Here is an 18,601-nt window from a genome sequence, read left to right on the forward strand (position 1 = left end):
CTCCAAATAATTTGGCATGGCTGAGAATCCCTGTTTGGGAAAGACTTAGGCAGGGCTAGACTTATGAAGGCACAACGATGCATTAGTGGCACTGCCTCTCCAAGCCACATGACAAAATTAAGTGTCATGTCTAAGATGGCAAGGAATAAGCATAAGCCAAATAGCTTATGGAGTGCCAGAGAATGTCTAAGTGCTCAACATGAAAGGATTTGGGCCTCCCTCTCCTAGAAAGCATAGCCACTGGGAGCAAGTTCAGAGAGGTTTTAACTGATGACTATTGGGGTCCTCTGTCTGCTGCGGGTGTTCCTAGTGGGAGAGCCCCACAACAAGTTGCTTATACTCACAGGTGATGAGCATAGCCCATAGAAGGGCCAGAGAATTCCCCCACCTCAGCCTCTATTGGCCCATTTGCCGATACGAGGGCACTGCAGTGGGCAGAGGGGTGTAGCAGTTATGGGAGGACACCTTAGCACTTCCCCAGATAGGTGCAACTTCACCTTCTTCCAGAACGTGCTCGTCACTTGCAAGCATTGCCATGCCGGGCTGGTGCTGGACAGAGGCTGCTACCTTGCATCAACAGCGAGCTGTGCAGGCAAGAGGACTCCGAGGTTGTTAGGCTGAGGTGTGCGCTAGAAGAGAAGTGCAAGTGTCTTTGGGACCATGGGAGCAGCACATGAGGCTGAGAAAAGGAAGCATTCTTCAGTACTGGGAGAAAGCACAAGACACTGTGAGAGCGGCTAGGAAAGGTAATTGATCTGATCCAGGGGGCACAGGGGAGGGGAGAAGTTTTTGGAAAGCGTAGGGGACAATTTCCTGGCGCAAGTGCTAGGGGAGCCAACTGGGGGGGGCGCTTTTCTTGACCTGCTGCTCACAAACCGGGTAGAATTAGTGGGGGAAGCAAAAGTGGATGGGAATCTGGGAGGCAGTGACCATGAGTTGGTTGAGTTCAGGATCCTGACGCAGGGAAGAAAGGTAAGCAGCAGGATACGGACCCTGGACTTCAGGAAAGCAGACTTCGACTCCCTCAGGGAACAGATGGCCAGGATCCCCTGGGGGACTAACATGAAGGGGAAGGGAGTCCAGGAGAGCTGGCTGTATTTCAAGGAATTCCTGTTGAGGTTACAGGGACAAACCATCCCGATGAGTCGAAAGAATAGTAAACATGGCAGGCGACCAGCTTGGCTTAATGGTGAAATCCTAGCGGATCTTAAACATAAAAAAGAAGCTTACAAGAAGTGGAAGGTTGGACATATGACCAGGGAAGAGTATAAAAATATTGCTCGGGCAGGTAGGAAAGATATCAGGAGGGCCAAATCGCACCTGGAGCTGCAGCTAGCAAGAGATGTCAAGAGTAACAAGAAGGGTTTCTTCAGGTATGTTGGCAACAAGAAGAAAGCCAAGGAAAGTGTGGGCCCCTTACTGAATGAGGGAGGCAACCTAGTGACAGAGGATGTGGAAAAAGCTAATGTGCTCAATGCTTTTTTTGCCTCTGTTTTCACTAACAAGGTCAGCTCCCAGACTGCTGCGCTGGGCATCACAAAATGGGGAAGAGATGGCCAGCCCTCTGTGGAGATAGAGGTGGTTAGGGACTATTTAGAAAAGCTGGACGTGCACAAGTCCATGGGGCCGGACGAGTTGCATCCGAGAGTGCTGAAGGAATTGGCGGCTGTGATTGCAGAGCCCTTGGCCATTATCTTTGAAAACTTGTGGCGAACGGGGGAAGTCCCGGATGACTGGAAAAAGGCTAATGTAGTGCCAATCTTTAAAAAAGGGAAGGAGGAGGATCCTGGGAACTACAGGCCAGTCAGCCTCACCTCAGTCCCTGGAAAAATCATGGAGCAGGTCCTCAAAGAATCAATCCTGAAGCACTTACATGAGAGGAAAGTGATCAGGAACAGTCAGCATGGATTCACCAAGGGAAGGTCATGCCTGACTAATCTAATCGCCTTTTATGATGAGATTACTGGTTCTGTGGATGAAGGGAAAGCAGTGGATGTATTGTTTCTTGACTTTAGCAAAGCTTTTGACACGGTCTCCCACAGTATTCTTGTCAGCAAGTTAAGGAAGTATGGGCTGGATGAATGCACTATAAGGTGGGTAGAAAGCTGGCTAGATTGTCGGGCTCAACGGGTAGTGATCAATGGCTCCATGTCTAGTTGGCAGCCGATGTCAAGTGGAGTGCCCCAGGGGTCGGTCCTGGGGCCGGTTTTGTTCAATATCTTCATAAATGATCTGGAGGATGGTGTGGATTGCACTCTCAGCAAATTTGCGGATGATACTAAACTGGGAGGAGTGGTAGATACGCTGGAGGGGAGGGATAGGATACAGAAGGACCTAGACAAATTGGAGGATTGGGCCAAAAGAAATCTGATGTGGTTCAATAAGGATAAGTGCAGGGTCCTACACTTAGGACGGAAGAATCCAATGCACCGCTACAGACTAGGGACCGAATGGCTAGGCAGCAGTTCTGCGGAAAAAGACCTAGGGGTGACAGTGGACGAGAAGCTGGATATGAGTCAGCAGTGTGCCCTTGTTGCCAAGAAGGCCAATGGCATTTTGGGATGTATAAGTAGGGGCATAGCGAGCAGATCGAGGGACGTGATCGTTCCCCTCTATTCGACACTGGTGAGGCCTCATCTGGAGTACTGTGTCCAGTTTTGGGCCCCACACTACAAGAAGGATGTGGATAAATTGGAGAGAGTCCAGCGAAGGGCAACAAAAATGATTAGGGGTCTAGAGCACATGACTTATGAGGAGAGGCTGAGGGAGCTGGGATTGTTTAGTCTGCAGAAGAGAAGAATGAGGGGGGATTTGATAGCTGCTTTCAACTACCTGAAAGGGGGTTCCAAAGAGGATGGCTCTAGACTGTTCTCAATGGTAGCAGATGACAGAACGAGGAGTAATGGTCTCAAGTTGCAATGGGGGAGGTTTAGATTGGATATTAGGAAAAACTTTTTCACTAAGAGGGTGGTGAAACACTGGAATGCGTTACCTAGGGAGGTGGTAGAATCTCCTTCCTTAGAGGTTTTTAAGGTCAGGCTTGACAAAGCCCTGGCTGGGATGATTTAACTGGGAATTGGTCCTGCTTCGAGCAGGGGGTTGGACTAGATGACCTTCTGGGGTCCCTTCCAACCCTGATATTCTATGATTCTAAGGAGCTGATTGAACTGGAAGAGCTTGCAGGCAGAGGGACTGGTATCCCTGTCCTACTGTAATTCTCACACAGCTTCTACAAATATATAAGACCAAAGGGAGCCTGAGATGCACTGGCAGAGCTGGGGTGAGAAGTGTGCTCAGCAACAAAGCGTAGGAGTTTGTGGCTCATGATTTACAATGTCAGGCCGAGGAAAACAAGGAGGTAAAGCAAGGGCTAAGGTGAAATCTCGCTTCTCGCGGGCTGGGTTGCAGTTCCCGGTGAGTCGAGTGCACCGCTTGCTCCGCAAAGGTAATTATGCTGAGCGGGTGGGGACTAGAGCCCCGGTGTATATGGCCATGGTGCTGGAGTATCTGACCACTGAGATTCTCGAGTTAGCCGGCAAAGCTGCTTGGGACAAGAAGAAAACCAGAATCATTCCCTGCCATCTGCAGCTCGCTATCCGTAACGACAAGGAGCTCAACAAACTGCTTGGGAAAGTGACGATTGCTCAAGGGGGTGTCCTGCCCAACATCCAGGCCATGCTGCTGCCCAAGAAAACCGAGAGCCATAAGGCCAAGAGCACGTGAAACTGATCAGGAAGAAGCAAAAATCTTCAATCCAAAACCACAGATTGGTCCTTGCTCTTACCAGTGCTAATCACTGCATTTTGAAAGCCTGAGCAGCAGCAGGTGGGGGGGGGGTTGTTGATCTGGCGACGATCTTACCTCTAGCTTCTGACTTGCGATTTCACAGGCCTACACCTCACGTGGGTTTTTTTCTTCTTGGTTGCTTTTCATTGTTACACCAATCCACTGCTTTTTTGCACTGTGTTTCCCTTCTTTCCCTCTCTCCCCCTTCACTTCTCCTTGAGTATCTAGACGGAACTTCACACAGCTTGTCTTCCCAAGTGCCCCAACTTTGCCGACAGACTCCACTCGTCCAGTGGAAAAGCATCCGTCATTTCTCTTGTTGGTGTCAGAACAGCACCATCCAGCACAAATTAAACCCATCAATCAGTTCAGCTCCATCTTCCCGGTAGTTCAACAGAGAGTAATGAATAGCAGGGAGGGGTTTTGAGATCCTAGAGTTTCTGTCACTTTCTGGGGAAGAAGAATGAGGATTTTGTATCATTATTTGTGGTGGGAAATGGTAGGCAGAGTGGGCAGGTGGGTTATTATATGGTAATGAACTTACCCTTATCAATAGAACCAGAACTGCTCAGTCATCTGTGTATCATAGGCCCTGTATTGCTAACACCTAAGTGGGTTTCTCCTTTTGCTCAAGTAGAAGGGTCTGTAATTTCAGAGCAGGAAGGTCTTGGCACTAATTTTCACTGCTTCTGTATACCTCTGAATGGCCGTGATGTTCAGCATAGCGATAGCCATGAGGTTCCTGTGTGGCCATGAATATGTTCCAATATACTGATATATCTGAACTCTCTCAAGCATGTTGCTTTGTGAGTGATATAGAAGAAGCTAGTTTGGACCCTGAGGCAGAAATCTTTCACCCAAATTCAAAACACTCAGGTTAGCACTGGAGCTGACATTAATAGCTCATTAAGAATTGTAATCTTTCTTTATTTCTTTAAACACATATAGGGCTGACTCATTTATATTTATGCCCCTTTACACCACTCTGGCAATGGAAAGTGGCCTTAGATTGGATATAAATTATTATTAAGAACCAACACCATCCTGCTCTGAAATTGCAGATCCCTTTCACTTGAGCGAAAGGAGAATCTCCCTTGGGTGTTAGCAACACAGGGTCTATGACACACAGTCGAGCAGTTTTGGTTTCCTCCAATAAAGGTCAGTGATGTGCCTGCACACACATACACACATGCGCGTGCCAGTACTTTAAGTCCCATGACATTGCCAGTGTGATATAAAAGAGAATCAGGCCCTTGTATGCCTAATGGTTAAGATCGGGGATTGAGAGTCAAGAACAACAGGGTTCTGTCCCCAGCTCTCCCACAGACTTGCGGTTCATCTTCAGTAAATCACTTGACCTCGTTTTACAGATGGACAAATGGTTGCACAGAGAGGTTGATACCTACCCTCCTATGTCATTTTCAGAGCCTCTTGTAAAGCACTAGTTTAGTGCTTGTGATTATGTCTCCCTCTAGTGGCTGAACCCAGAGACTCCACAACCTGCTACTTGCTACCAGGGAACTTATTTCGCAGAACAGCTTGTGCTTTTATTGCAGAAGTTCCAGGATTCGATCCTCCCTGGCAACCGTGTCTTTTCATGTAAGTGGCCACAATTTATTCTGCTTGCATGCATGATGCTATGGATGTGCCAAATATCACTAGTATCATCATCTTCAGATTTAATCTGCTGAACTCCAACAGGACTGGCTCAAGCAGGTGCTGATTTTTTGTCTGAACTGTTTGCCAAGCACTAACTGAAAATCATTCTTCTAGGAGGTCAAGGAGGACAAGCTGGTGGGATGATTTAGCAGCTCAGTTCATGCTGCTGCATGTCGCAGAGCAGATAAAACTTCAGGACTCTTGCTCATGGAGTTGGAACTCTCACTATGGCAAGATGTGAGTAGCAAGCATCTGCAAAGCAAGGGGCTTGGTGTTACAGAGGGGAATTAGAAAGTAACTACCCTGAAGTCAGTGGAGCTTCAGCAGTGTGAAATTGGTGTGAGAGGAGAGTTAGGCTCCAGGTGTCTCCTGCTAGCTGATCCATGGAATAGCCCTGGGGTCGTCCTTAGAAGTGTCACCCTCCAGTCTGGAGTGGGAGCCCAGAATTGGTGATGGCCGAAGAGAGTTACAGTAGAGGGAGAGAAGTGGTGGTGGTTCACTAGAATGGAACCAGGGGAGAGCCTCTTGAGCCTGCTGGAACCAGGTACAAATACAGAGATAAATCTCCTTCCTATAGCTGAGGTACGTACCATAATTGACAAAAGAACAACCCCAAATGCCTGTCTCTCAGGGACGGGTGGCACTGAGTGCTCTCCTACAAGGAATGCCAAGAGAGGAACTGATGAGGTTAGGATCTCTCTGCAGAGCTATGAGAATTTGGACCAAACTCAATTGAGGAAGGATTAGAACCTTTACAGTATAGCCCTGGATGGGTGTTGCTGGGTTCAAGGTCCGCTCTGTCTCCTGCAGTGAACGCAGAGTGATAGTTGTCAGAGGATCAAAGCCAAGCCACTCCTGATTTTATGATTGCTGCATAATATGCCCCGGCCAAGATGATACACAGTCAAAGGAAAGCAGGGACAGAGCTTGGCTTGTGGGATTGGAAATGGACTGAAGAGCCTTTGAACTCTAGGTTACCAAACTGAGAGTGGAAGTCACCAAAAATCTTTCCTAGCTGGCCACTGTCTACATGAAAGGAGGTGGTGGTGTCACTTCTGTTCCTAATGGATGAGTGTCCATATCACAATAGCCACTCTCCCCATTGCAGAGTACATGCACACGTTAGCAGACATAAGACCATCGGAACTACTATACTGGATCAGACCAATGGACCAGTTAGTGCTGGATAATGCCAGATGCTTCAGAGGAAGATGTAAACCCCTGCAGTACACATCACTATAAACCTCTACAATCATTCCACCGTGGGGGAAATTGCTTTCCGAGCCCATCTGCTGATGCCCTGAAGCCGGAGGTTTAACTGTTGTCCCAGCTCATATAGCTACAGCTGCTGTTTGCTCTCAGCAGAGACGCTAAAGATTGAATGGGTTGTGGACACTGGACTGAGCTCTCAGTCCCTGTGGATGCTCCCTCCACATCAGGATGTACAGTGCAGAAGGTTGGCCTGCTACTTCTCCTTCTGTACCTGGGCTGTGCACTGAGGATTTCAGTCACCAGGGCTGAAAATCCAGCATCTAAAGCCATTGATGTATAAAGAGACAGGAGAGCAGCAATCCAGCGACTGAAGTGATATTAGACTCTGAAAATAAGGCATGACTTTTTAACAGGGAGAGTGATTAACCACTGGAACAGACCGCCAAGGGGAATGGTGGGTTCTCCAGCTCTTGATGTCTCCAACCAGAGTGGATGCCTTGTTGGAAGATCTGCTTTAGCCAAACACAAGTTACTAGGCTCAGTACAGGAGTAGCTAGATGAAATGTAATGATCTGTGATATACAGGAGGTCAGACTAGTTTGATCTAATGGTCCCTTCAGGCTTTAAACTCTATAAAGCTATGAAACCAGATGAGGGATTAGTTCAACTCCCCCTGCAAAGAATCACCTCCAGTCTGCATTATTGGCCTGAGCCCCAACAAACTCATTACATCCACAGTTGCAAAGCATTCTGTCTCATCTAGGCTGGGCACATTCATCCCTGTGTCCTGGTCTATTTCCCCACCCTCCATCCCAACTCCTCTTCCTCCCCACAGCCTGGAATATGACAAAAGGGCCAAGATAAGAGCAAAAAATAACAATCAGAAATTAATATTCAATTACACAGGCGCCAGATAAGTGAAATGAATCAATCTGTGCCACAGGCAGATAAGCGACTGCCTCTGGCCCTGAGAAGCAGCTGTCTCCTAAGAGATAAGGAGGTCATCCTAAAACAAAACCATTTCCTGCATCCTCCCTCTGGTACAGCCCCTTGTCTCCCTCGCTCCCTGTTTCTCTTCCTTCTCCTTCCATAGTCATTTCATCTCCCCCATTACTGCAGCCGAGATTCAAAGCGAGCCCTGCAGAACCAGAGCGAAACAAAAGGAGAGCTGAAAAGAAAAGGTTTCCTTCCTTCTGTGCAATGTGACTGTTGCCTCTGCGTACCCCCTTCCAGATCTCTGACATCTTTTCCTAGCAGCAGCTGTGCTGCAGAACATAGTTGGACTGGAAGCCAGGGGAGAGGCAGAGAGATAACGGAGCGATACAGAGACAGAGAGGCAGAGCTGAAGGGATTTCTCTCTTGCTGCAGGCTCAGGGCTTACAGAGAGAGTTAATACATTTGGCTGCCTGCAGACACTGATAGGAAAAAGCCATTCAGGGCTGGCAGCAGAGGGGAGAGGATGGGGGTGAAAAGACTGAGAGCTTGTGGCATCTTTGACTCCCTTTTGTATTCAGCCCTTGTGAGCTGCCCTGTAATCCTGCAAGACAGAGATCGGCGGCTACTGTAACTGCAGCAAGCGCGCGAGTGCTGATGTCGGAGCGAGCGGAGGTTCATCCCCTCCAATCTCTGTACATCAGGCTGAAAAACAGCAACCGAGAGCTGTCTGAACAGCTAAGTCTCAGTCGTGGCCAACATTGCCCATGCATCACAATGAGCCAGGGCGGAAAACAAACCCAATATCCATTGGCGCCTCTCAGGGCCTCTTCTTGTTCTAATATGTTTGGCAGAGAGCATGTGGCTGAATCCAAGAGCAGAAAATGCATTTTCTCGCCACCGTACCGTGCTCCTTCATCATCTATCCATCCATCACCGGTTATTAGGGCTGGCCTGCCACGTCAGATCCAATAGTCCCTGTTCCGGACGAGAGACCAGTTGAAGGCTTATTTAAATATTTTCTGACAGCTGCCTTTTGGGTGAGACTGCAAAGCCTAAGTCCTGCTCCTAAGCAGCTCTGAGAGATCCCAGGGCACATATTGCAAGGGTAGGGCCCGCCACCCCAGGGTCCTGGCTGAATTCCAACTCAGTTCATTGCATTATGCCTGTCTCACGTTCCTCTGCTGGGTCAGTTGGATGCAGTGGCCAAGATTTTCAGAAGTGGCTAGTGCTTTGGGGTGCCTTGGGTTGTGGGGCTTCCAACCAGAGACACTTGAAAGGGGCCTAGTTTCAGAAGGTGCTGAGCACCCACCCTGTGAATATCAGACCCTTGTAAGGCACCTCAAGCTGGGCCCCCCCAATATTGAGGTATCCACAGTCACTAAATTCTTGGCCACTATTCTGAGGGCTGGTTTCAGTCAGTCTCGGGTCCTCTGCAAAGCTGTTCAATTGAGCCCCCATTGCTGCCACGCCCACGATTCCATGGATGACCTTCCCCTCTCCACACACCTCCCCATCGTTCCTCTGGCTTGCCAGCTAGAGGGAAATTCAGTGCCAGGTGGGGGACGGGAAGGCCAGTAGGGAATGTGTCCACAACTGGTGCAAGTAAGGGCAGCTAGGAGCACAGCAAATTGCGGCCTTCTGTCCAGACACCCCAGTTTCCCCAAGCAGAGCTCTTGGGCAACTTGGGCATTACACCATGTGCCGGTAGGCCATGAGCACTGACTAGTATCACACTAGTATTTCAACATGGTCTACGTAGGACTCCGGAGATCCCGTGCCCCACCACACACTGCACGTGACTTGGGCAAGTTACTTAGTCCCAGAACCACAAAGCTATTTAGGCTCCAAACTTCCACTGATTCCTAAGTCTCTTAGGCCTCAAAGCTCCTCAACTTCCATTCATTACAGTGTATGCAGCGTAGTTGTAGTCCTTCTGATCTAAAAAAGAGCTGTGTGTGGCTCGGAAGCTTGTCTCTCTTACCAACAGAAGTTGGTCCAATAAAAGATATTACCTCCCTCACCTTGCCCCCCATTGGTTTCAGTGGAAGTTAGGATCCTAAATACCTTTGTGGATCTGTGCCTCAATTCCTCAGTTGTAGAATAGGGAATAGCTCTTCCCTGCTTCTCAGGGACGTTGTGAGGATGAATACATTAAAGATTGGGAGGTGCTCAGATATTAGGGTCATGGGGCCCATGTGAGTGCCTAAAATAGGATCAGGGCCCCTCTACATTATGGCTGGGAAGTGTCTCTGTGATCTGAGCTCCTGCTGTGGCTGCTGGTGTGACAGCTCCCTTTGCCTTCTTCCCTTCCTGTCCTAAGCTTTTGTGTAGTGCTGCTGCAGCTGTGTCGCATTACTGAGTGTTGTTGCTGTGTTTCACCTCCAGAGGTGCATGCATCAGTTTGTTATGCTCTTTGGGATGCTGTGTAAGTGCAGGACCATGAGCGGAGGCTGACTGGTTAGAGGATTGTTTATTGGGGACATGGAGCTGCTGGCTCAAAGCCAGACCAGGTGGGGAGCGACCAAAAGTTGTTACCATCTAATGCCTTTTTGATGTGAAATGAGATTGATGGTCCCAGTCCAGTTGCTCATGGGCAGGTACACAGTGCTAATCTCTCCAGTGAATGGGCTCGGGAGAATGAACTCCCACTCCAGAATAGGGTGGAAGTACATGGGTGGGGCAGTATGGGGAAAGCTAGCACTCCTGGGATCCACGCTGTGTCCCAGTCTCTAGGGCTGTTGATCCAGTACTGTTTGCCAGCACTAAATCGACTTCAGACAGAAAAAAAAAATAGTGATTCCTAAATGATTTGCATGGATTTACGACTTCATGTCTCTCTTAAAGGATCTTCCCCAGACGGTGGCATTGGGAACATGAACAGTAACGCTTGCTCAACAGGGCTAGAACACATCCCCTACTCTTCAGAGAACAGATCCCTGAGTCTTCACAAGAGAGCCTGATCTGAAAGGCCCAGGCTCAAAATCACAGCTAGCTCGTTTTAAGCTTTTTTTTCCTTTGAGATTGCACCAAAGCCCATGCATGGTTTTCTGTTGCCTTCAGTGAGAACAAGACCAGGCCCTTACTCCTCATGGCAGTCATAATCATTCCAGGTGATTTTTCCATTTCCCTGGAGAGAATGCAGTGCTTGGATCTCTTTGAGTTCACCCACTGCCAGCAGTTGGACAATTTCAAGGCCTGCTAGCACTGAACATGGGTCAGCCTGGGATTCAGAAAGATCGGACATTTCATCTTTCTAGGGCACTGCTATCCCCTAGTGGCAAGCTGGAAAAGTGACATGTCTCCCTGCTGCTTTAAACCTGGAAATGATATACAGAGGGTGCAGCCTGAATGGCTAAGAGTTATTTACCCCTTTTTTACACACACACACATACACACACCCCACCCTCCTGTCCCTCACATGACTGCAGATGATCTTGGACACACAGGGCAGTCTGGATTATTGAAAAGAGAGGCAGATGGCTATGTAGACATTTTTAGTTTACCATCAGAGAGTCCCTGTAGCTTTTAGAATGTGGGGTTGTGGAGGTTGAATGCCTGGGTGGATATGATCTCCGCCTTGTCTATTAGAACCTGGATGTTAAGCCATAAATCATCAGAATGGGGATTTTCTCTAGGTCTACAATAATTTCTCAGACTTGACCTTGATGCACAGAGAACACTAGATAGGCAATTCTTTTAGATAGAAATAAGTCCCGGCTTGACAAAGCCCTGGCTGGGATGATTTAGATGGTGTTGGTCCTGCTTTGAGCAGGGGGTTGAACTAGATGACCTCCTGAGGTCTCTTCCAACCCTAATCTTCTATGATAAAGAGAATTACATGGCACAAGGAATTAATGATCTCTGTACAGTCAGAGATGAGATGACCACTATTTTTTTATTTTGTTGGAGAGTGGCTAGAATTTTATTAATTTGAGTTTATCAGGATAATGGGAAAAATTCTGAAAAGCACATAAGTGACTTGGGAGCCTAAAGCTCATTGATTTTTTCAATGGTACATGGGCTCCTAAATCCCTAATGTGCATTTGAACATTTTGCCCAATGACAATAATGTTATTTATCAAGCCTCCTGCCAAAGGGGTTGGCTGGTGTACATTAATTATTACTTTAATTTGTATTACAGTAGCATCCACAGGGCTCAAGTGAGATAATGGTCCCATTGTGCTAGGCACTGTACAAATGCATGAGAGAGTCAGTGACCCAAAGAGCTTACAATGTAATTCAATGCCCATTCAAATAAATAGACTCTTCCTATTGACTTCTGTTTTAATTTAATCTGGCCATAAACAGACAAGACAATAAAGAGATTTTAAAATACAATTAAGCACAGAGAACAAACAGAGATGCGACTGGCACAGGGCAAAAAGGAGAGGAATCAAGTGTAGGCGATTATTCCTGTAGGGGGAGCACCAGTGGGGCTCAGAGGTGGTTTGCACACTGTCTTTCAGAGGCATATGTTCCTGAGTAGCTCTGCAACTGGGTCTGATCAGACAAGAACCCCTTAAAACCATCACTCTGAGAGTCTGAACTGAGTTTTGATTAGTGGGTCCATCCCCCCCCCCCCCACTCTAGTTTCTAGCTGGGTGGAGGCCACGTGAGAAAGTCTCTTCCCATGAGATCCTCAGGAAGGAGAGGTTTTGAGAGGCTTGGGCTGAACATTCAACCAGCTGAGCACATACCAAAGCACTGACCCTCATGAGCTTCACCCAGCCTGAGAGATGCCATGGCTTTGGCCCTCTTTCCCCACCAGGCCCTGACAGCTGATGTCCCAGCTGCCACCGCTTTTCCTGTCCTGAGGGAGAGATTCGAGGTCCACCAATGAAACGTAAAGCAAAAGCTGCTGGAGCGGCAGTTCCAGCCGACAAGCTGAACAGAGCGGGAAAGCGGGAGGCAGACTGGCATCTGAGAGATTGCTTTTTTTAACTCTGAAGAGAAATTGGCCAGGCAGCACATGTTCCCTGAGGCGGTTTTGCTGCTTCAAGCTCATTTGCGGATGAAGGTTCCATTTTTTCGATCCTCCATCTCCTGTTCCGTACTAGTCCTGGTTCCCCTGGAAGTTTTGGTTCTGATGAGTACCTCAAGCCCCCTCATTTCTCCTTTTTCAATTGGCACCTTGGCTTTTTACTGTTAAAAACTGTGGGTTTTGAGCCCCTTCCCGGCCTCGTTTCAGAGTGGGGGGAGCAATTGGAAAAGTTGGGGCACTGTCATATCTGCCTGACTGGGGAGCAAGAGCAGCCTGGAATTGGAACAGGAAGTTGATCCATTTCTGTATTGCCTGCACCTCTCCCTCCGAGTGATCCTGCCATACCCAGAGAGGAATTGTGTCCAACTGAACTCATACACCTGCCTGCTCTGCATCATCTCTGACCCTGGACTGCCCAACAATGAATTGAGTCCTTCTGCATCCTCACTGTAACCTTGCCTGCCAAATAAATGTTCCTGCCCTTTTGCACTTTGGCACCAGCCTGGCACTGCTGTACCTCAGTATTTCTGGCCTGATGCTGTAGAGTTAGGTTCCACCTGGGCACTTGGCAAGATGTAAGAGCAGCTCGCAGGAGACATCTGAATCTGATACCATCTCCTTTTCTCTGAACCCCAGTGAAGAACAAGAGGCTGAGCAGCTCAGTAATACAGAACAAGTGACAGTTTGCTTTATTCTGATGTTAGTGAGGAGCTTCTTGGGCTGCGTAACAACACATCCAGCAGTTCTCCAAAGAGGCAGCATGCATACAAGCCTGGGCATTAGGAACTCCTGAGTGCTAATCCTGCCTCTGCTACTAATTCAATGTATAGCGTTGACCACATCACTTAATAGCTTTGTGCCTCAGTTTCCCATTTGTTAAATGGAATAATTATCCATGTGCTCCTCCTTGGTAGAGTCTGGATCCCCCTCAAAGTATAGTGTGATTGGAACCCAGGCTTGGAGAAGGGAAGAATGGAAAGAGGTATGTTGCTCTCTGATCACAATCTAATTTAAAGTTGCAGTAGCGCTATCTTCTTTAGAGTTAGCCAATGACCTCTGAGGGAGGGAGGATCAGTGACTTGCCTGAAGTCACCCAGGAAAATTTGTGGCTGAGTCAGGAACTGAACCACATCTCCTGAGTCCAGGGCCTTAACCACAAGACCGTTCTGCCTTATTCAAGGGGATGCTGAGGTGGTATTTACCTCACACTGATCAACACACTGAGGGCCAGATCCTCAGCTGATGTAAATCAGCGCTGCTCTGCTGAAGTCAATGGGGCTATGCTGATTTACACCACCTGAGGATCTGGTCCTGAAAGTTCCAAAAGAAATAGCTGCCCCTGAATAGGTATGAGCATATGTCCTGATGCCCATGTGCTATGCGTCTTGCAGAGGGGTGTCACCTGTTAGGGATTATTCACATTCATTATTGCCTGGCAGAGACAACAGTCAGGTACTGGAGCAGAGGGCGCCATGGGTTGCTTAGAAATGCCCTAAGTTTTGGCTGCCTGCTGGTAAGAGATACCTCATGATACACACAGATGCCTTTTAAAAACATTAAGCAAACACAAACTCTCCACATACAAACCCCACATGACAAAGTCACAAAACAAACACACAGACACAGGAATGAAAAATCGTGAACCCCAAACAAAGGGAAACACTCAACGTTTAAAATACACGAGACCAGATTTTCCCTTTACAATAAAAACGTGAGCAGGGCAGAAGAGGAACAAAGCTAGAAAAGAGTAAATTGCATCCTGTCATCCCACTAAGAATTTCCAATAGGGCAAGGCAGACGTTTCATAGAAGGAAAAGGTGACGTTTATTCAAATGTAGTAAAAGGAGCCTCATTTATGACTCCTGGAGACTCAGTGTGCAGCTGTTTGCCTATAACACAGCAATCATGTCAAACGGGAGATCCCTCTTGCTATGTCAAGGGAGCAGGCATGGGAGCCAGCAGGTGTTTCAGCAGGAACATTCACACAGGCAATATGAGGGTGGGACTGTGGTGCTGAATCCCGGCAGAGAGGATAACTTGTGAGAAAGGTCAGTCTGAAGGGGATAAGAAGAGCGAGTGCTGTACACTCTGTACAGTAGGGGCCTGATATTTGGAAGTGCTGAGCAGCCACATCTCAAATTGAAGTCCCTGGGTGCTGACAATATTTGTCCCGTCTGAAAATCAAGGCCTACGTGGAGAGAGAGAGCGCTGCATCCTTTATTTATTAGCGCTTCCCATCTCAATCCAGCCGTAGCCACGCATGCCTATTAGCTCCAGAACAGCAGTCTCACAAATGCTGAAGTTGGAAAACAGCGGATTGTTTTGTACAACCAGTAACGTCTGCTGCAGAGTTAAGCTAACAAGATTTATCTCCCATCACAAGCACCTAGGCCATTCAAAGTCAATCAGCTGGAAACCAGAGCTCCTCTATTCAATAACATTAACCTGAACACCAAAGAGCTTATGACGTAACGTGGAGGGGTTCTAGCAGGACCATATTGCCAACAGATTGTAAGCTCCATGGGGCAGAGGCTGTTTCTTCCTATGTGTTGAACAGTGTCTAGCACAACAGGGTCTTGATCTGGATTAGAAATAAGTCAATATATATTATCAATATGACATGCATATCACTAGAATGGGCTATTTCAATTTGGCATCAGCCCATTCAGCAAATACATCGTCCCCCGAAGCGCAATAACCTCTCATTAGCAGCAGAATTAGATACAAAGAGGGGCAGAAGGAGAAATGTATATCTGTCCTATGCAAATACAGGGAACATGTCGAGTTCAGGATGTAGCCCTGGCCACACCTCCTGTTGGGAAAGCCACACCCACTTTTCCATACCAAAAGTGAACTAGCCACTTGTAACTTTTGGTGTAACTTGCACCAATGGAATTCACAACACACCCAGACAACACATGGAAATGTACCACAGCGCATACCCACAAGTGCATACAGAACACAGAGCCAAGCAAGGCCAAGTCTACACTGGAACCTTTTGCTGGTATAATCACATCGGTTAGGGGTGGGGGTTTTTTTAAATGACATTTCAATACTTGCAGAAGCCCTAGTATAGATGCAGTTATACCTGCTAAAAAGTGCTTTTGCCACTATAGCTTATTTCGCTTGCCAAACCAGGATAAGCTATGCCGGCAAAAGCATTTTTTGCCAGCATACATTGCATCTACACTAGATGGTTCTGCCAAATAGCTATATGGGCAAATCGTCTCTAGTGCAGACTTGGACCAAGACATGTGGGAAGCACCTTGGACTGTCTGGCGCTGTTGGAGCAGAGATTGTGTGGTGTGGCTGGTGGTGGCCATCTCACCCCATACCACAGAGACAGCAGGACCAGTGAGGGGAGAGAAAACTTTGGTATTGGGGACTGTGCCTTTAAGGGCTGAGCTTCCTAGACAGAAACATCTGAGGTCACTCTCTCTCCATGAAAAACCTCTTCAACCCAAACTGGGAGATCAAGCCCCCTCAATAGGAAAGACTCTCCTCTATTTTCAAGCTCCCCCATCCCTACTTTGAGACTGTCACAGTAGTATGATGGATAAAGATGACCACAAAAAAATTAGGTTTTTTTTTTAATTTCCTTTTTTTTCACCTCAGAAATATCAGGAATGTCAAGCCCCCTCTTCCCTGGTTTTGTGGGAGGACTTCTTGGGAGATTCACATGTGCTTACAGGCACTCAGCAGCTTAGCTTAGTGGTTCTCAACCAGGGATACGTGTACCTCTTGGGGTAAGCAGGGTCTTCCAGGGGGTCCATCAACTCATCTAGATATTTGCCTAGTTTTACAACAGGCTACATAAAAAGCACTAGCGAAGTCAGTACAAACTAAAATTTCATGCAGACGATGACTTGTTTATACTTCTCTACATATTACACACTGAAATGTAAGTACATTTATATTCCAGTTGATTTATTTTATAATCATATAGTAAAAATGAGAAAGTAAGCACTTTTTCAGTGATAATGTGCTATGATACCTTTGTATTTTTATGTCTGATTTTGTAAGCAAGTAGTTGTTAAGTGAGGTGAAACTTGGGAGTACGCAAGACAGATCAGACTCCTGAAAGGGGAACAGTAATCTGGAAAGAGCCACTGGCTTAGTTGAAGAGTTTTAACAAAGATGTACTCTTTCTCCAGAGTGTTCATTGAGCATTGAAATTAGATTAATAAAACAGAACAGTCTGATGAAAAATTCCTCCCCATCCCAATTGTTCAGTCTCCTGTGATGGCATAGTTTCACTAATTCTTCAGAAACTTCCAAGGTAGATAAGACCTGATTTTCTAAAGTAAAAACAGATTATTATTTTTTAAAAAAATCTTTCAGAACTTCTAATCAAAAAGACAGAAGCCCAATCTTTGTTTCTTTTACAGGTTAAATTTAAGACGTGAAAGGGACAGGACTGGATCACGCAGTGGATTTACTAACTCTCTAACAAGCTCAGATGTCACAGTGATGATCATTGGACAGATAGATGGGTTAGATGTGCTTGCTCACCTATCTAAGACAGAACCAGAGAGCTCTCCTCAGTTTTCCAGGCTGTAGGATCATTTCCCCCCAGTTTGGAGGCTGAGCCATACTGCTGTCAGGAATTATTTGTGTTTATGACAATAATGGGCCCAGTGCTGCTTTCATTTATAACAGTGTAAATCAGGAGTGAGCCCATGGCAGCCAATAGAATTATACAGGTGTAAAGTCAGTGTGAGAGCAGAATCAGCTCCAGGGTACTTAGTATGAATAAGAACAAAGGGCAAAGTTCTCTGCTGGTATAAATGGGTAAAACTCCATTGAAGTCAGGGGAGCTGCAACCATTAACAACAGCAGAGAACTTGGACCAAGATTTTGATGAGAGACTCTCATCGGCTCGGTTTTCCTCTCACACTGGTATAAATAGCTCCTCTGGAAAAGTGTAAAAAACACTGAGAGCAGAATCAGACCCTTTATAATCATTGGTAGTGCTGTACTAGAGACCCTGACCAAGGCCCCATTGCAGTAGATGCCATACAAACACATAGCAAGAGATAGACAAAGGGTGGGAGGGGAAAATGAGGCACAGACAGGGGAAGTGACTTGCCAAGGTCACACAGGTCAGTGGCAGAGCCAGGAACAGCACCCAGGTCTCCAGAGCCTTAGGCTAGGGCCCCAGCGATTACGTCACACTGCTTGGCTCGACCACAATTCCATCACATACAACCATAGCATTCACCCACATTGGATCAGTGGGAGGGTTTGAACCATAGACCTTCAGATCAGCCCTGTATTACTTAAGCCATCTTCCTTTCCTTCTTGCTCAAGGTAGAATCAGTCCTTTTCTTGAAAAGCTGAAAGATCTTCACAAGATAAAAACCATGATAATACGTAGCCCTTGTATACTAGCTTTTGTGTGAGGTTCCCAAGAATGGAATGCATAGGATAGCCCGGCTTCAGCTACTTCAGAGCAGAGTCCAAAACCACAGAGGACAAAATAAAACAATTACTGAAAAATACACACTAGAGAGGAAGACAACACAGTGGTTTCAGATGCATCAGTGCCCTGTGGCTTATGGAAAATGGAGAGCTTGGTACTCAATAAATGGTGAGAGGAGAAAACAACCCATCTGCTTGTTTGTGTGTTTTATTCAAAATGAATACAGAGCCATGAGTTGCTGAGCCCTCCATTAATAACCCTGACAGCTCCTCTCCGTCTGTAATTGAAGCAGCTCCAATAATGAAGGTGTTACTCCAACAAGCTTCAAGCAAACCATCTTTCCTGATGTCTCAGGCGTCTCATGGTGGATCTGACAACCCCCAGACATTGTGCATAAAGGAGTCGTGACTAACAGCTTTTGTATTCCCTACAACACCCACTCTGGATTGTTTGATTCTTTCCTGTAGCGTTAGGTGCAGAACCTCCACATAGTCCCACCTACAAAGCCCCCCATGCTGGACTCTGAAGAACATTCCCTCCCAGGACAGGAACTGTCTCCACATCCATGTTTTCCTGGGCTTCCTCTCACTGCTCCTCACGTTCCC

General features: G+C 47.0%; 1 protein-coding gene and 1 long non-coding RNA gene across 2 annotated transcripts; both read left to right on the forward strand.

Annotated features, from left to right (window-relative positions):
• Positions 1-3,333: 3,333 nt before the first annotated feature.
• Positions 3,334-3,723, forward strand: LOC141994665 (histone H2A type 2-C-like). The gene has a single exon (XM_074964890.1). The coding sequence runs from the start codon at positions 3,334-3,336 to the stop codon at positions 3,721-3,723; it is 390 nt and encodes a 129-aa protein (XP_074820991.1).
• A 1,537-nt stretch (positions 3,724-5,260) lies between these two features.
• On the forward strand, positions 5,261-17,099 carry LOC141995133 (uncharacterized). The gene is made up of 4 exons (XR_012641264.1): positions 5,261-5,385; positions 5,560-5,682; positions 13,489-13,556; positions 16,963-17,099. It is a non-coding gene; the product is annotated as an uncharacterized LOC141995133 (long non-coding RNA).
• Positions 17,100-18,601: the final 1,502 nt, after the last annotated feature.

Source organism: Natator depressus, chromosome 10 (genome assembly GCF_965152275.1).
Source record: "Natator depressus isolate rNatDep1 chromosome 10, rNatDep2.hap1, whole genome shotgun sequence".
Classification (NCBI taxonomy): domain Eukaryota; kingdom Metazoa; phylum Chordata; order Testudines; family Cheloniidae; genus Natator; species Natator depressus.

Bases quoted from the DNA above. Each gene is read 5' to 3' on its own strand.
- LOC141994665 (XM_074964890.1), top strand. From the start codon at position 3,334: ATGTCAGGCCGAGGAAAACAAGGAGGTAAAGCAAGGGCTAAGGTGAAA.